General features: G+C 41.1%; 1 protein-coding gene across 8 annotated transcripts in view; it reads left to right on the top strand.

The window, feature by feature from the left end:
• NALCN (sodium leak channel, non-selective) overlaps positions 1-18,585 on the top strand; it is a 325,095-nt gene that overhangs the window by 268,043 nt on the left and 38,467 nt on the right. For all 8 annotated transcript variants that reach the window (XM_045055586.1, XM_045055583.1, XM_045055579.1 and 5 more), the window contains 9 exons: positions 7,492-7,593; positions 8,030-8,099; positions 11,113-11,204; positions 11,292-11,414; positions 14,206-14,262; positions 14,763-14,883; positions 14,980-15,111; positions 16,071-16,238; positions 17,915-18,019. In XM_045055586.1, the coding sequence (XP_044911521.1) occupies positions 7,492-7,593; positions 8,030-8,099; positions 11,113-11,204; positions 11,292-11,414; positions 14,206-14,262; positions 14,763-14,883; positions 14,980-15,111; positions 16,071-16,238; positions 17,915-18,019 (970 nt within the window). The remainder of the gene's footprint in view (positions 1-7,491; positions 7,594-8,029; positions 8,100-11,112; positions 11,205-11,291; positions 11,415-14,205; positions 14,263-14,762; positions 14,884-14,979; positions 15,112-16,070; positions 16,239-17,914; positions 18,020-18,585) is intronic.

Genomic DNA, 18,585 nt, shown 5'->3' with positions numbered 1-18,585 from the left:
GGTTTCCTGTTTTCTGTCGATGTGATTACATTATATTAACCAACATCTGATAATACTTTACAGTGTGTTAACTTGTGGAGCCCAAGGTTGGAGTAAAATCCCTCCAATGGAATGCTCTGCAGATTTACACTGCAGTTCCTTTAGATGGTAATTACGCTTAATACCAGATGGTTTCATGCAATCTAACTTTTCTATAATGAATGAAAATAATTTGAAGACTCATAGGCCTCTCTCTTTCATTACAGAATGTACAGGCTTTTCCCACACCCTTGTTCTGGAACATTAAGAAAGAAGATATGGAGAGAGAGAAGAAAGAAACCGAGGACCCCCTGCTACTATTTCTATAAACAACTAGTGGTGTTTAAAGGCTAATAAAGCTCCAAAGATCTCTCTTATAACCATAATCTTTGGGCCAATTTAAAAATATTTGTGATGGAGAAATGTCAAGAAAAATAGAGACAATTTCTTAAGACATGATTCTCTTCCCTCCACCTCCATAAAAGACTATATATATATATATATATATATATATATATATAGCTGTCATATAAGAGGCAATTGAAATTCCACAGCACAAAGGCAATGCAGAGAGAGGAAGAAAAAAAGAATCAATCTTTCATATGTTTTTTTCAAAGGCTTGGCAAGAAACCAGGGGTAATATTTTTGCAACTGGGAATGTGTGTTTGCTGAAGAATATTCCCACATTTGAATCATCGTCAGGGGTCCTAGTCTTGTTTTACTTTCAAAGGTAGAGAGGGCATAACATTAACCCCAACTGGGAAAAGGAAAATGCCTCACTGTAATTCTCCTCCAGGGAGCAGGAATAAAGGGATTACACATGCCTGCATAATGGAGAATTTCCTCACTCAGACAAGACAAAAGACTTCATTATTTTTCACCAGACACTTGAAGCCTTGTGCGTCCCAGTTCCAGAACACAAGCAGGCAGACCAATTTGTTTTGTATCAGACCACTAGATGGAGTTTCTAAGAAACTGGCTTGCTAGTACTTGCCATCATGAAGAGATAAGGGGAAGATGATGAGATCCTAATACCACAACTCTGTGGTCTTTCCCCTAAGGAAAGCTAGACTGTCCCTCAAGTTCGTGGTGTGTATTTTCAATACTATTAGCTTTGCTTTTTCTCTAGGTAACAAATAAGTGAATGTTTTCATCCTGAAAATGTATTTCTTTTATCTTCAGGGGAGACCAAAAGGCATCTAAATTCTAATGAAAAATTTAAAGTGGCAAAATATAACTTAATTGAATATTCAAATACTTTTCCTTCTGACTAGGTCTATTACTGAGGAATTTTAATGATGTGTGCATTCTTATTGGTAAAGTTGTAAAAGTCTCAAAATCCTTACTTATTTACTATTTCAGCTCGGTAGTAGATTCATATAAGACACCGTGTATGGGGACCATTTTCCCAGGGACAGATCAGATCTCCCATTTAAGAAATTGAAATGAGTTCAGCTCTGCCTCATGTAAGCTTGAAGGTCTCCCTTCACAGTCACAGAGACTATAGATAAAGATGTATAAATTTTCTACCTGCAAGAAGCAATGTCAGTTTTGTTTTTTTTTTATTACTATCTCAGGGCCTCATCTGTTATAGGTGTGCAGCCCATTTCTTGAGTAGCACAGTATTCTCACTGGAGATAAAATCACCTTCCCCTTTGAAAAGCATATTTCAAACACATGCGGTGTGTGCTATTTGTGATTATTTCCGTGCCTCATAAGCGTGAAATGATCCAAAAAGAAATTAAAATGTTTGATCTTCGCAATATTTCACGATTTACTCATTTCACAAATATTTATTAAGCACCTACTGTGTACAAGGCGAAGTAACAAGTGAGCAGTAACTAAGTCAACCTCAGCTCTCTTAGAGCTTTTTGGAGTGAGGCCCACACAAGGAACTGAAAGACCAAAGAGGTTGACTGGCCGGAGCGGGGTGGGGGGGTCCCCGATGGTAAAAGATGAGGCAGGTCCTATGGGACTTTGAAGTCATGCTGAGCTTCTTGTCTTAGTCTTACTCTGAAGAGCAATAGGGTTGTTGAAGACTTTAAGACAACGATGACAACTGTCTTAGTTGCCAATTGCTGTGTAACAAGTGACTCCAAAGGTTGGTGATTGAAATAACACAGATTAATCTCACAGCCTCAGTCAGGAACCTGGGTGTGGCTTAGCTGGGTCTCTCATAAGGCTGCAGGCCTTTTGACTTGCCTGGGAGGAATCCCCTAACTAGCTCACTGTCACCAGTCTTTTTTTTTTTTTAAGTTTATTTATTTATTTTGAGAGAGACAGAGAGGGCATGAGTTGAGGAGGGGCAGATTGAGGAGTTTGAGGAGGGCAACTGCCCTGAGGAGGGCAGTTGAGGAGTTGAGGGCAGTTGAGGAGAGAGATTGGGAGACAGAATCCCAAGCAGGCTCCACACTGTTCAGCATGGAGCCTGATGTGGGGCTCGAACCCATGAAACCATGAGGTCATGACCTGAGCTGAAACCAAGAGTCTGACGCTCAACTGACTGAGCCACCCCGGCACCCCTCTCATGGTTGTTAATAAGATTTAGTGCCTCACTAGCAGTTAAATAAATGCTTTGGTTCCTCATGCTCTGTTAATGGAAGACCACCCTCATTCCGTAAGAAGGGAATCTCTCCACAGAACATCTCACGACATGGCAGCCTGCTTGGGCAGGTCTTTTGTGACCTATCCCATCCCATTTGCCTTACACTGGCCAGAAGCAAGTTGCCCACACTTCTGGGTTGCACAAGGGCATGAAAACCAGGGAGGATGTATCACTAAGGGCCATCTGAGAAACACCTGCACAGTAACATTGCAGGTGTTCGTTTCAGAGGTCACGTTGCTGGGGATAATACAACATGTTTATTGAGCGTGGATGCGTAGAGACAGGTTAAGAGGCTGCAGCTCTAGTCCGTAACATATATCACCGTTGAGCAGAGTCAGAACAGAGGAGACTTACCCCCCAGTGTGACCCTCTGTCACATTTGCTTTTCTGTCCTCCACCCTCTGTCGAACGTTTTAATACCAACCATGGCATGGGGCGAGACAGAAAAGTAAATAATAGCAACTAAAATGTAAACAGAGTGTCAGTGTTTCCAAAGACTGGCACATTCATAATCATAGTTGGTCCTCCCAACTCACTCCCTATGAAGTTGCTGGAAGAGGTGTTCTTGTTCCCCATTTTACATATAGGACGCGGAGGCTCAGAGAATGCCCATCACCTGCCAGAGGCCCCACAGCCAGCAAAGGCTGAGGTTGGAACTGCACAGTCCTAAACCTTGTGTGTTCTCAAATCGACTCCTCCATTAGTCTTCAGTCCAAGGCAAAACTTTCTGTTCAAGCCCTGATGCTGGGTAGGAAAGTACTAACCTGATGTGCTAATTGAACCTTGAGACTAGCAAGTTCGAGAACCAGTCCCACACCTCCCTCAGCATCCTGTGCTCTCCTTATACCTTCACCTCCCTGCCTTGCACTTACCCATTCTGTCCCCTGGCTCTGCTCATGGGTGTGCCAGCAACCGCATTTCCTAGAACACGAGGACAAGTGATCAAACGGCCCCCTAAAGAACTCACTGCCTAATAAGGGAGGTGACCAATGATGACCAAATGCCATAAGTGTTGAACAAGTGTGGTTAATAACATGCTACAGAAACATGGAACATAAAACATTTCTCTTGTGGGTGAATATTCATTTCTCACCTTATGTTACTTATCAGGACTCATTTATGTCTGAGTTTGTGACTATATTACACATGTCAGAAATACTTTTTGGTAGTTTGGATTACAATATATGCTTGTGTATAATAAAATTGTATTTCCTTTTGAAAATAATAAAACAAACTCCTACCATACTTCCGTGTGAACCTTGGCACATTGTATTAGAGAATGTGTGACGTCTTCATGGAATTCGATCATGCCAGATTGAAGTGAATAATTTTCTACCAAGGCTGTTATTTTCCAAAATAACAAAATATTGTACATTATTAAAGAAGGTGATGATGGCTTATGTATCAGGCTGTTTTCTTTATGCAAAAACATCATAATTTGACCTTCTTTCTCTACCTGCTTCAATGTCCAGATGTCCTCAGGGCAGAGCTATTATGCAACTTCTTTTCTTGCTCCCTACATCTCCTCTCCTATCCCAGATTTATGTCTTTCCATATGAGTTCCTCCTTTCATCCATAGGAAACCCATTTTGGGCAGCTAGCTTTTTTGTATAATGTAATTAGATTTTCCCCATGTTTTCTTTTAGACAGACTTATGTATCTGTAGAAAAGTTGTTTCTTCTATACTGTTACCTGTTGTTTTTATGGGAAAATTATCATAGACAAATAGCTAGTTATTAACTATAATGGATACAGTGTGAACAAGAGGATTTTGAGTTTTAACATAAGTAACATCCACCACCATCCTTAGAAGAGGAATAAAAGCCTTCAAGAGCCTTCAGATGAACTGCCTTTCACGTGCCCAACCTCAATCCCTGCAAATTGCCTTAACCCAAGTGTTTATATAGCCATTTCCTAGATGAATGTGGCCCCTAGTTTTCAGCTAAGAACTCTAGCATTTACCTATAGTTTCCTACTTCAAAAACCACTGGATATGCAAAGGCAAGAGTGAGCTATCAGAGCATTTGGTCTGAGAAGAGACTCAACAAGAGGGCTGCTAAAAGAAAATGGAGATGGTTGTTGACCTTTATTTTGGACCAGACATGGCAGCGGTGCTGGGGTGCATGGCTGGCATAGGGGTCAGAGACAGTCACACTAAGCCTGAGGCACCAAAGGCGACCTCTTCACACCATGGAAAGATCGCTGCGTCTGCCTGATTTCACTTTGCTCAGGTCACGAGGGTGCGTTTGGAGTTCCAGGAAAAGAGGCAGTGGGTAAGAATTCCTCTGTTCAGAGAACACAAGGCTCTGGCAGGGTCCCCTGAGTGAGGAAATGAAAACCACCAAGGTGTAGCCTTGGCTCGAGCAGAACTCTGAAGTCACTCGTTACACGATTTTACTGGCTCAGAGTTGCTGAGCCCAGTGTTCTTTTTCTCATCACTATCTGGTTTGAAATTGTACTAACAAACACTGTTATATACACAGAAGAAAGTGATAGGAAGAGGAAATGGAAGCCAATGCTTTTATATATTTTATGCACAGAAGTGGCTATCTTAGTCTGATGAAGCACATGTTTTCTGGTTGCAGAGTCGAGCTAAAAACCAGTCCCCCTCACCCTGAGCTCCATGAGTGACTCATACAGAGAACAAAGATTCACATGTCACATGTATGGTTGAAATTCCAGCCCATTTTACGATTAGGTTCTCAATTCTCTAGATAGACCCCAGTGGGAAAGAAAGGACTGATCTTGAGCCAGAAAGGAAAGGGGGGTTGCCTTCTCACCACACTTCAGCCTTGCTGTTGGTGGAGGGGATGGAAGAGACCCCATGGGATTTGGAGTCTTTCCAATGGTGAGCACACCTCCACCCTCCGTTGGGACCTTCCTGTCTTGTTCAGTCAGAGGAGGGAGTCTCAGTAGGATCCACAGAGCCACCCCAGTGGGCGTGGGTGTGTTAAGATGACTTGGGTGCTGGGACATCCATGAGGTTCTGGAGTCAGTAGATGCATTCCCAACTCTTTCCCAGCAAGAATGCCTGGGCCTGCTCACACTGGGCTGTGGGGCAGACACCAGCAGTCCCTTATCACAGGCAGCTCAAGGCCAGAGAAGTTCTTCCACTTCAGACGTAGCACGGACGATGGCCAGCTCAAACTTGTATACTGTAATCAAGTTGTATGTGTTTCGTATTTAAGGCCTAAGGGCTCAACTGCTTTAGCGGGGAGTCTTGTGACAAAAAATAGAGGTTACTAAGACAGTGGCTATAGGTTAAGCCTTGACGTTTACACAAATAGGAGGGATCTATAGATCTATGCCAGGATAACACTCTTCTCCAAATGGATGTGCTCAGGATGCTTCATGATTTGCAGTCCTTAGTCCGAAAAACAAATCTTAGTATACATAATATGAGATCGTGCTAAACCTTTGTGAATTCAGCCTAACATAAATGCACCTTCCTATGCGACACCATTCTAGTCATGGAACTAAGCACGGTCTGTCTATCATTGCCATAAATCCTTGGTTTTTTATAAGATTTTGACTCTGGATTTTATCTCAAAATGGTCCATGTGCTTATTGAACTAAGAAGAGTGATTTGGGGTGGGGGAGAAGGTGGGAGTTGCTTCCTGTAACTCCTTTCCATTCATCGGATTTGCATGATTTTCATGGGTATTTACCATAATTACCTTCATTGGCATCAAAAGCATTTTTAGCTACTTGAATATACACATGATATCATAAGAGCTGCTTAGAAGTATGCTAAACAGAAATGGATATTTTTCTTGAAGATCTTAACTCCGAGACAGTGATGATATAATTCAAAGTCAATCTAGATACACATTTTAGGAAACGTAAATATGAAAGTTTTATGTAAAGCAATGACAGAAGTTATGTGTTCAAGTGTTGAATAAATACAGCATCATAAGATTTGCATATCATAAAATCATTGCATTGGAGGTCTGTGAGTTTTCTTTGAGATCAGGGTCATGTCCTCACTTTACCAATAAGAAAACTAAGCCCAAAGGTCACTCAACTAGTCCGTGTCACCTGTGGAACACAGGCCCCCGAGTCCCCTGTATTATTTTCTTTCCACTTGACTGCTACATCAAGGGAATCGTTGTAATTTCCAGTTGGAGAGAACTTTCTGGAAAAGAAATTTTGTTTTCTCTTCAAATCATTCACACCCCAAGTGTCGAGTCACCCAATTGTCTTCCCTCATTAGCAAATCTGAAACTATACCAGCCTAGGTATGGTTTAAAGAGGGAATGCCTTAAAAAAGCATCAGAGTTTCATGATTCCAGAGAAAGTAGTAACTGGTTACCTGTAAGCCATAGACTTTAGACTGAGGTTTCTTTTGGTATTAATCACAGCTGTAATTGCTTCTGTTTACCACTAACTTTTGCCTCTAACTTTATGCTTTCCTATTGTCCTGGAGTTCTGAAAAATCTCCTTGGAACATATATTCTATCATCCCAGAGGCCTGGGTGGACAAATCCTTCCCCAGAGGGCTGTTATTAGAAACCTCCTTGTCTAAATGCAAAACCAACATCATGCCTACCTATGGTTAGGCTGGCCCTACCACTAGCAGAATCCTGATGGCAGCTCTCCCCTTGGGTAGGGGGAGGCAGGTCGTGGTGGGCAGGAGATTTCTGTTTATTTTCTAGCACCACCGCGAAGCTCTGACAGTTCTGCTTTGTAAGTGTTCTTGACACAGAGCCTCAAGCCCATTTTCCTTTACGGTTATGGGTCATTTGCTGTGTTTTGCCTTATCATTGGTGTTTCCTTAAAAATAATAAGAATAATGAGCAGTTATGTATTATTCATCCCAAGTGTACAGATCATGCATTTATCTCGGGCTCCTTTTTTTTTTTTCCTAGAGCTTGCACTCGACAGCGCATGCTGAGCGGATCATTTGAGGGGCAGCCAGCAAAGGAAAGGTCAATTCTCAGTGTGCAGCATCATATCCGCCAAGAGCGCAGGTAAATATACTGGGAGACAAGGCTGCAGAGAAACCAAGGAAAGGAGTTTTACAGGAAATGTTCTCTGTGCACAGCCCTGGTTAGCAGACAGGCGTGGGTGAGGAACTTTGTTCTGTTTGCTAATGGCAACCATGATGAAACTCACCATCAGTTTCAAAGATTCAAAAAAATCTTGCAAAAACCTTTTCCTTGGTGATGGCCAAATTCTTGCTTTTAAGATCAGAAGGAAAAATTCTGAAATTTTCTAGATGGGATCAAAAATATTTGAATAAACTAAAGCTTCTGCTGAAAAGAGATAATAAGTATTTGTGATGTGTGTTATTGTGATGTGTGTTATTAACAGAAAAGTTGATTTATTTTGTTCTCATAATGGTCATTGCTTGAAAGTCAAAATTTGGTCTTAGATGTATCGATCTGTTGGTTGTGGTTGTTTTAGATCACTAAGACATGGATCCAACAGCCAGAGGATCAGCAGGGGGAAATCTCTTGAAACCCTGACTCAAGATGTAAGTTCTAAGCAATGCTTTGGATTTGGGAAGCATGATTATGAAAATTCATTTCGATGACTGTTTAGACAATTCCAGCACCTGTGTCCTTCTGTCACATTGTCCTGTCTCCATAAGACTTTATGCCAGAGGGAATCAGGAAACTCAGGAAGCAAATTCAATGGACAGTACAGAAGAGTGACCGTTAACTGTACAAAAATCCAGACATCCCACAAAACACATGTCTTCATTAAGATAGGCTGGGTGGCTCAGTCGGTTGAGCGTCTGACTCTCAATTTCAGTTTAGGTCATGATCCCAGGATCATGGGATCAAGCCCCCTATCAGGCTCCATGCTGAGTGTGGAGCCTGCTTGAGATTCTCTCTCTCTCTCTCTCTCTCTCTCTCTCTCTCTCTCACTCGCTCTCCCTCTGCCCCTCCCCCACTCATGCTCTCCCTCTCTCTCTCTCTCCCCCCTAAAATAAATTATAAAAAATTTTAAAAATTCAAAAATATAAATAATAAAGATGACAATACAAAAGTGATGTGTCAGTTGCATTTAACAGACATTAAAAACACTTAAAGCATTTTATAGAATTGATTTGCATCATAAACTTTAAACATTTACTGATTTCCAAATATTCCAGAATCTAGAGCCAGTGTCTAATTACAGGGCTTTACATACTAAGAAATAAAATGTGATTTATAGAAGAATTTTTCTGTCAAAGACTGCATAATATTTCCCAAGAATTTCTTTGTTCTTCGACACTATGTCACTCATTTATTTATTAATGGACTCAAAAAATATTTACCAAGTGCTTATCATGTGCCAGGCCCTGTTCTAAGTGATGAGGAGTAGTGGGGAAAGAAGACAAAACTTCTGCCTTCCCGAAGCTTACATTTCAGGAAAAGAGACAAAAACTAAACAAGGAAACAAATATATAATCATTTCTGGGGGTGTTTTTGACTTATTGCCCATTATGTCTTCATTGTTGTGACAGTTTTGCTCTGTACTATAAAGAAAAATCAAATAATGTATAGAAACCAAAGATGGAGATTTGGGGGCAGGAAATTCTAGAGAAGATGGTCAGTGTTGGCGCCTCTGTATCAGACCAGAGACCCGAACGAAGGGAAAAAACAAGCCACATGAAAACCCAGGGAAACCCACGCAACCAGAACTCTAACCTCTGGGTTAGACTCGCAAGCGGCTGTATCATGCCGATTTCTAAAAGAGACTTGAAAAGTACACATTAAGTAATTATCATTACTGGAGTCCTCATTAAAATATAGGTCTTAAGTTGAGTCTGGCTAAATTGGCAGAGTCCTGAATGTTCAGAGCCAAGGATGGTGTTTGAGAAAGGAGGTCTAGAAAGAGAAAGGTAGCAAGCCTTAGGGGTTTTGAGGTTTTGCTTGTCTTTTTTTTTTTTTTACCACTTTATCTCTTACTGTTAAGATTTTCTGGAGTTTCCAGCATAATCCAACTGCTTTCAATCTGTAGAAACTTCTGCCTTAGAGTAAACTCTCTTAAGTGTTCCAGGCACAATTGACAATGGAAGACGTTGGTGATGAGAACACCTGATACCATCATTACCCAATTTACAAGGTTCTAATTGGCAGACACATCTGTTAGCACCATGATTTTTAAGGCAGAGCTCTGTCTGATATGATCTACCATATTATCTGCATGGAATTGTGATCGGATCCAACACATGGCCTGTGTACATTTAATTTGAGGACCAGGCATGCTGCATGGAGAAGATTTCTAGGAGAGAATTCAGAGAGGCAACACTAGTTCAAAGCATTTCCCTTCAGTGTGATTCAGTAGAAATATATAGTCTACTTAAGAACCAAATTAGAGCACAGCTTTGAAAATATGTGTTTAAATATACACAACAAAAGGCCCTGAATAGAGGCTTAGTTCTTCTTCAAAGATTTTTTATGCTCTTTTCTACACAGGCATATAATGAAAACCCATCCCCCATCTTCTCCACAGCAAAAGGTTATGAAGTTCTGCTAATTTCCTAAGAAATCCCCCCTGATGTCATTTCCTCCATAACAGAAGCAATTTAAAACAGAGCTTCAGTTGTCTCACTTATTCCAAATGATAGAAGATACAGATAATTAAATCTAAGGAATAGTTGTGATAATATCTATCAGGTTATTTGAGCAATGGCCATCCACCTCCCAGGGAGTGAAAATCAGAGTCAGGGTCCTACATGCCCAGGCCCTCTCCCACCCTTCTGGCCTCATTGTCTCCTACCATGTGGACGCTCACCCACACGGCACGCTGGCTGGGCCGCACACAGGCAGACCCACCTCTCCTCTGGAAGAGCACATTTTTGCAGATACACAGCGACCTGCATATCCTTCCAGCCTACACTCAAATAACGTCTTTTTATTGAGGTCTGCTATGACCTGTTTAAAGTTGGAGCCTTCTCGAGGCGCCAGGGTGGCTAAGTCTGTTGAGCGTCTGACTTTTGGTTTCAGCTCAAGGTCATGATCTCATGGTTTGTGAGATCGAACCTGTGCTGACAGGGCAGAGCCTGCTCAAGATTCCCTTTCTCCCTCTCTCTCTGCCCCTCCCACACACTCTTTCTCTAAATAAATGGACAAGCTTTAAAAAAAAAAAAAAAAAAAGATTTAAACTTGGAGCCTCCTAGCACTCTCTGTCCCCTTTGCTTTTTACCATAACACCAAACATTTTCTAACTCTCCCCATATTGTGTTTGAATTTTTATCGGTCTTACCTGACTAGAACATTAGCCCCACAGAGCTGGGTTTTATCCTTTATTTTTGCCTTTTGCCATACCCCCAGCACTACAACAGGGCCTGGCACATAATAGGTTCTCAATAAATATTTCTATTTTTAAAAAAATACCCTTTAGAAGGAAAAAAAAATACCCTTGCTAAGATGACTGTGGCCACTAAAAATGTGTATGTTAAAATAAAGGTATTTCTTTCAGTTTCTTATAGGTGATATTTTCAGGCCTTCAGAAAAATCTTCCATTTTTATATGCCCCTTTTATTATATTTCTAGCATTCCAATACAGTGAGATATAGAAATGCACAAAGAGAAGACAGTGAAATAAAGATGATCCAGGAAAAAAAGGAACAAGCGGAAATGAAAAGGTACGGGGTCCTACGGTGTTTCTTATCTCTCGTTTCTGGATGGCAACCTTTCCCTTAGCCTTACTGTACATCAATTTCCCCTTCAAGGAAAGTGCAGGAAGAGGAGCTGAGAGAGAATCACCCATACTTCGACAAGCCACTGTTCATAGTTGGACGGGAGCACAGGTTCAGAAACTTCTGCCGGGTGGTGGTCCGGGCACGCTTCAATGCGTAAGTACACTCCATTTCAGCCAGGTGTTGGCCTGAGTCGTACAAACAGCAGGGGGGGTTGTCATACAAGGAAGAAGGAACATGTAATCCTAATGGGGTCACAAAATAAACTGTGGGCTAATTAATCATGCTGCTCCTCTTTGCTGAGCGGCCGACCAGGTGGAAAACAAACAAAGGTTGCAAGTAGTTCACATTTATATAAAACTCACGTTTGTGAAGCTCTGAACAGCCATTTTTATTTGTTCATGTTTATATCAGCGTTACTAACTCCATATATTGTTTTGGAAATACCGAACCAAAGGGTAGGCTGAATGACACAGGGAAGGTCATTGCCCACACCTTTAGACTTATAGTTTCTGTGTTGTCAAAATACCCTAATTAGTTTCTTCTAGAATAATGTAAAACAGAAATAAAGTTGACGAGTACTTCCATTACCAACTCTTATGAGATAAAAACCCGCTGGCTGATGTCTCTGTCCCTACTCACATGGAAGAAATGTGTAAGAGTCTGTCGGTGTGGTCAACACAGAGGACACTGCATTTGTGAGGACCCAAGCCAATTTTAGCAGACAGCCTAGTGGATAAAATGGAATTTTTGTCCTGCGTAACTTTAGTAAATACCCTGAAGACCTTAAGAGTCCCAGAGGAAGTGTGAAGGCTTTCCCTCTAAGTGGTTGTAACTTCCCTGATGCCATTATTAGTAACATATGATAATCATTATGTGTTATGGGCTGAATTGTGTGTATCCTCCTGCCAAAAAAAAAAAAAGGGTTGTATATTGAAGCCTTAACCCCTAGTACCTCAGAATGTGACTTTATTTAGAAACAGCCTCTTTAAGGAGGTAATTAAATTAAAATAAAATGATTAAGGTGGGCCCTAATCCAATATGACTGCTGTCCTTATAAGGGGGAAATTTGGAGGCGCCTGGGTGTCTCAGTTGGACTTTGGCTCAGGTCATGATCTCACAGTTCATGGGTTTGAGCACCGCATCAGGTTCTGTGCTGACAACTCAGAGCCTGGAGCCTGCTTCAGATTCTGTGTCTCCCTCTCTATCTGCCCCTTCCCGGCTTGTGCTCTGTCTCTCTCAAAAATGAATAAACATAAAAATTTTTTTTAAAAAAGAGGAGGAAATTTGGACACAGACTACCTATAGAGGGGAGTAATGTGAAGACACAGGGAAAAGACAGCCATCCACAAGCGAAGGAGAGACACCTAGAACAGGTCCTTGCCTCACAGCCCCCAGAATCAACCAACCCTGCCCACACCTTCATCTCAGGCTTCTTGCCTCCAGAACTGAGAGAAAATGTTTCTGTTGTTTAAGCCACTCAGTCTGGTACTTTGTTACACCAGCCCTAGGAAACTAATGCAGTGTGGTAATATTTCAGAGCTGGAGGGCACCTCGTGAACCATTTGGTGTCATTTGTACCCACGCCCCTCCAACAGAGGAGAGCACTTAGGGCAGTAGAGGTTAAGGGCTTTTCTTGGGAACGTGAGCTAGTGCAAGGCTCTCTTCTGACTACCAATCTAGTGTTCTTTCTGCTGTTCTAGAAAGACCCTCACAGTTTAAAGCACCTGAATGATAATGATTAAATACTTGCCTGAGTGTTCACAAAGTAAAGAAAGAAGCCAGTAGTTTAGAGTTGATTTGATCAGTTCCCCAAGTGAGTGTTTCATCTGGAATTATCCTGTTGGCTGCCTCCATGCTAACATCTAATTGCTAATTCTCCACTTCATTTAGTGTGGACTGACTCTCCTTTTGTCAGCACAGCAGCTGATAAGGACTGAGAAAGACGTGTTAATCGGGAGCTCACACACACACACACACACACACACACACATGCACACACACACACACACACTGTCTGGGACTTCACTGAAGTTGGTTATGGGCTTCTAGAAAGTAAAACTTAAAAGTGGGGACACCAAGAAATCCTACGTAAGTCACTCAACAAGATCACAGTTAAATACAGTAGGAAGAGCTCAATTTAATTTCTGGAGATTTAATTGAATAATCATGAGGAAAATCCTTGAACTGCTAAGGCCGAGATTTTAACTGAGTGTTTTTAAATGGAAGTCAAAATTCTACTTTGTCATATCCATGTCAAAAATTGTTGAGGGACTCCTGGGTGGCTCAGTTGATTGAGCATCCAACTTCGGCTCAGGTCGTGATCTCACAGTTCATGGGCTTGGTGCTGACAGCTCAGAGCCTGGAGCCTGCTTCAGATTCTGTGTCTCCCTCTCTCTCTCTCTCTCTACCCCATCCCCACACTCTGTCTCTCTCCCTCTCAAAAATAAATAGACATTAAAAAAAAAGTTGTTGAACGGAGGAGGGGCATGTAGGTGGCTCAGTCGGTTAAGCGTCTGACTCTTAATTTCGGCTCAGGTCATGATCTCGAGGTTCACAAGATGGACCCCCACGTCAGGCTCTGCGCTGAGAGTGTGCTGCCTGCTTGGGATTCTCTGTCTCCCTCTCTCTGCCCCTCCACTGCTTGCTCACTCTCTCTCTCTCAAAAAAAATAAACAAACATTAAAAAAAGAAATTGTTGAATGGAGTCATGAATTCTAAAATCAAATATTTTGAGAATTTTCAATTACTTTCACAAACATCAGCTGCAAACCCTCCTGCTTTTTCTTTCATCTAATGCTCTCTGCTTCCAAAGGCACAGTTCCTGTATAATGTAATTTTATAGAGGATATAAAAGAAATTTTAGGTAGATAAGATGTTTATAAATACCATGCTGCTAAATTATGCTTGCTATGCTGCAGAATTTTGTGTTTGTTCTCTCTTGCAGATCTAAAACAGATCCTGTCACAGGAGCTGTGAAAAATACAAAGTACCATCAACTTTAGTAAGCATTACAAAGTCTGATTTCTGTGCACATTTGAATTTTCAATGTACTATTTTATGCTGCATAAAAATATAAAGATTACCTGTATTTTCTTGCCATATCGTGCTGTGAAATAGATAATTAGGGATTTTTTTTAATGCCAGTCATGGGGCACCTGTGTAGCTCAGTCAGTTGAGTGTCTGACTCTTGATCTCAGTTTAGGTCATGATCTCACACAGTTCATGGGACTGAGCCTCACGTCGGGCTCTGTGCTTACAGTGTGGAGCCTGCTTGGGATTTTCTCTCCCTCTTTCTCTCTCTGCCCCTCCCCTGCTCATGCACACACACATGCACATGCTCTCTCTCTCTCTCTCTCTCTCTCTCTCTCTCAAAAATAAATACATAAACATTTGCTTTTTAAAAAACGCCAGTCCTGCTTATAGAATCACAGAAGGATCATCTCTGACTCGCACAACCTTCCCTAGAACAGTTGTTTCTCGGTTTTGTTTGGTCTTTGGCAGTGATTTGCTGGGATTGGTGACTTACCTGGACTGGGTCATGATCATCGTAACCATCTGTTCCTGCATTTCTATGATGTTTGAGTCCCCCTTTCGAAGAGTCATGCATGCCCCGACTTTGCAGGTACGGCTGCCAAATCTCAGCCCACAGCTCAGCAGACAACAACTGGGCTCCAGTTTTCCCCTTGTTGGTGACCCAGCTGCCTCTTGCCCATTTCAGATTGCTGAGTACGTGTTTGTGATATTCATGAGTATCGAGCTTAATCTGAAGATTATGGCAGATGGCTTATTTTTCACTCCAACTGCTGTCATCCGGGACTTTGGTGGAGTCATGGACATATTTATATATCTTGTAAGTCTCCAGTTATTTCCTAAATGTAAGATGTCATGGTTTTGTGAACTCTCCTGCATTTCTCAGTACCAGAGAAAGATACGTGAGTCCCAGAGGTTTAGATGTCATTACTGAGTTCTTAGGTCATCTATTGCAGGCAAATGAAGGGCATGCATGTAAAGTCTAAATAAAAAGCGTTAAAAATGTCCATGGATATGGTTCACATACATCAACCACATTAATACACATGTAAGACATACATTAATAAGGTCCAAGAAATCTTATTCGCACCCTGCAATCTTGTGGCTCCCATAAGGAAAAAAAATCTACACCATATAATTGATTGATGAGCTCCTCATTGCTAAAAGCAACCTAATGTGAGTATGATTGGACACTTTCAATTCCAATTTCTTTCAATTCCTATACACAAAATATCTGCCTAGACAAGATAACCATTCAACTGTTCAGTTAAACTAAATTGGGAAACCATAGGAAGGGAACTCAAAGAAATTTCATTTTTTCTGTATGTCCAAGAAGGCATAAAATCAATGTCTTTTCCAACATAACAAGGAGAATTGTGACCGTTAACATGTAGTATCTTTAGATCATCAGTAAAATAGTGAGAATCAGGTCAAGCATGAAGTTTAGTATCCTTGATCAAAGGAATTTCAATCTGAGCCTCCCATGTGTAAGTTAAAATAAGGTGCAGAATGCACTGGGGTACATGCACCCACAGTGTGGACACCCGCTTTTCATTTCTGTGTACAGCTAATGACTTTCCTGTGGGGCCACTAACAGGTCGATATTGGGTTGAGAGATCAGAGTTAAGAGATTGCATATATACGTAGTGAAAGCTTGTCCTACATGCTATGTGGAATCTCTGCTCAAGGAAAGTTGTATGCACTTGGCTCTCAGAAAGTGTAGGTAGTGAAAGATATTAATTCTAGGGATTAATTCTAGGGATTATTTTCCCCTCCCAGGTGAGTTTGATATTTCTTTGTTGGATGCCTCAAAATGTGCCTGCTGAATCAGGAGCTCAACTTTTAATGGTTCTTCGGTGCCTGAGACCTCTGCGGATATTCAAACTGGTGCCCCAGATGAGGAAAGTTGTTCGAGAACTTTTCAGCGGCTTCAAGGAAATTTTCTTGGTGTGTTACATTTACCCTTTTGCCTCCCACTCACACAGCCCCACGCTGTAATGTAGTGAATGAGGGGACACCCTCACTTGCCAAGGGTAAGTACAATCTTATTCATTGCCAGAGGACAAGAAAGGCACTAACAAAACACAACACACAGTCAGAAACTTTACCCATGGATGCTCTGACTGGTCAGTATATTTTCTTGATATAACTTATTCAATGAACGTTTTTAGTAAAGTATAATGAAAGCAAGAATCCCAGAGGTAGAATTTGCTAATACTTCCATTCTTAACTCGTGACCCTAATTTTTATTCTGAGTTTCAGTTTCCTTATCTAGAAATTAAAGGTGAGATTCAACACCACCTACTGCACAAATATTAGCAGTTAATAGATTTGGGCTTATTATTTCATTTTGTATGTCCCTAATTTCTTACAGTGTAGACGCTGTCTCTGATCTTTGGAGTGTTAACATAAAACAACTTTAAAAAAAAAGTAACATACAGGTATACCCCACTTTAAGTAACCTCAGGATACAGTAATAATACTAAAAATGTGATCGAAGGAGAAAACCTTGTTAGTTGAGCACTGATTTAGGGCCTTAGAAGAGCTGGGCTGCAGAAAAGCAATGAGTAGGAGGCTCATTGCTCGCAATCTGTTACAGAAGGATCTGTGCCTTACAAAGGAGTGATCAAAGGGTTCTTTTTATTATTGATGAGTTCTGCTCATGCATGGAACCCTGAATTAATTTACATAAGCTTATTTTACATTGTGCTTTCTAGAAACACACCTATGGGGAGAGAACAGTTGTAGTTACAGTTGATTCTAAGGTATTTTAAAGACAGGTTGCGATGCTTCCATAGGCATAGAGTTGTTGATATTTTTAAAAGACATATTTGAAATCTCACATTTTCTTTGTGCTAAAGCCATAACATGGTGGCTTTTCACACAGCTGGAAATGAAGGAAAAAAGGATGTCATCACCTGAGAGCTAATGTATATGCATCGTGGAGCCCTGATAGAATTTAGCAGAGAATTTATTTGTGCCTTTCTCCTGATGATGTTTTTGTAGAATTTTAGTATATTGAAGATATATGTTTAGATTATTCAACCAGCACAGATCAATGGTTTGTTCAGTGTTTTACTCTTCGCCACTTTTCTGTGCTGAGACCAAGGCACCATCCAGCAGAGGGAGCACCAATTAACAGACTTACTTCTTAGGACTCCATGATCTCAATCCTCTGTGTATAGCACTTTTGTGTGCCCTCATTGCTTACAAGAAAGCAAAACCTCTCTGTCTCTAATTTATGCTCTGCTTATAAGGAGAGGAATTCATTTTGAGAAAATAGGGGAAATATAATTATTTAAACATTTTTCTTTTGTTCCACTAATGTAGATTTCAAAATCAGAAAACCCTAAGCCATATCAAAAATACCTTAGCCCATTTTCCTACATGAAAGTCATATGTTTTTATTCTGAAAATCCAAAACCTGTTGTTAATTCCCTCCTTTTAACATTTCAGCAAGGCTAATTGAATGACCTGTGGTGGAGAAGTTAAATAATATCATGAGAAGACCAAGAATTTCATACCATGTTCTCCAAAAAGTTGTGTCCCTATCACTGTTCAAATCAAGCCTACTGTTTAATTTTTTACCAGGAGATATGATGTCTCACCAATTTTTTTTTCAGGTCTCCATTCTTTTGCTGACATTAATGCTTGTTTTTGCAAGCTTTGGAGTTCAGCTTTTTGCGGGAAAACTGGCAAAGTGCAATGATCCTAACATTATTAGAAGGGTAAGTTAATGCTTTCCTTCTTTTGGGAGAAAAAATTGAGTAGTTCACCACCCCTTGGTAAACATGTGCTGACACTACGTTGATAACCCCCACGTAAGACTCAGAATTCTCTCTCCACCAACCCCTTCTGCTTAAAGGAGGCAGTCTGTTTCTTCTGGCTAGCACAGGTTTGTGGGATTAAAAGCACATTCCAGATTATTCTATTGTCTTCTGTTGTTCCAGTGTGGAACCTCTGTTGACACCTTTGGAATAGCCACTCACGATTCCAGATGCTTGTAGCTGTGAGGCTCGGACACTCTCCCTTTGGGCTTCCCTAACTTAATCCTGTCTCATATCAGCAAACAGCCCCCCAGAAAGGACAAGAGGCAAAGTTTAACTGTCATACCACTGTTCATTACTTCTCACTCCATCATTCTCTTCATTGGGAAGTCCAAAATCTTCCCCAATAAGACAGCTAACAAAGACCCAAGCTTGCTTCTTTCGCTACTGCCCTTTGCCTTATCTTTCTTCAGTCAGTGTTAGTAAGTGGAGGCCAGCTCCTGGGTGACCCCAGGGTTTCATTTGCT

This window comes from Felis catus, chromosome A1 (assembly GCF_018350175.1).
Source record: "Felis catus isolate Fca126 chromosome A1, F.catus_Fca126_mat1.0, whole genome shotgun sequence".
Classification (NCBI taxonomy): Eukaryota; Metazoa; Chordata; class Mammalia; order Carnivora; family Felidae; genus Felis; species Felis catus.
This window is presented reverse-complemented; position numbering and strand designations above follow the sequence as displayed.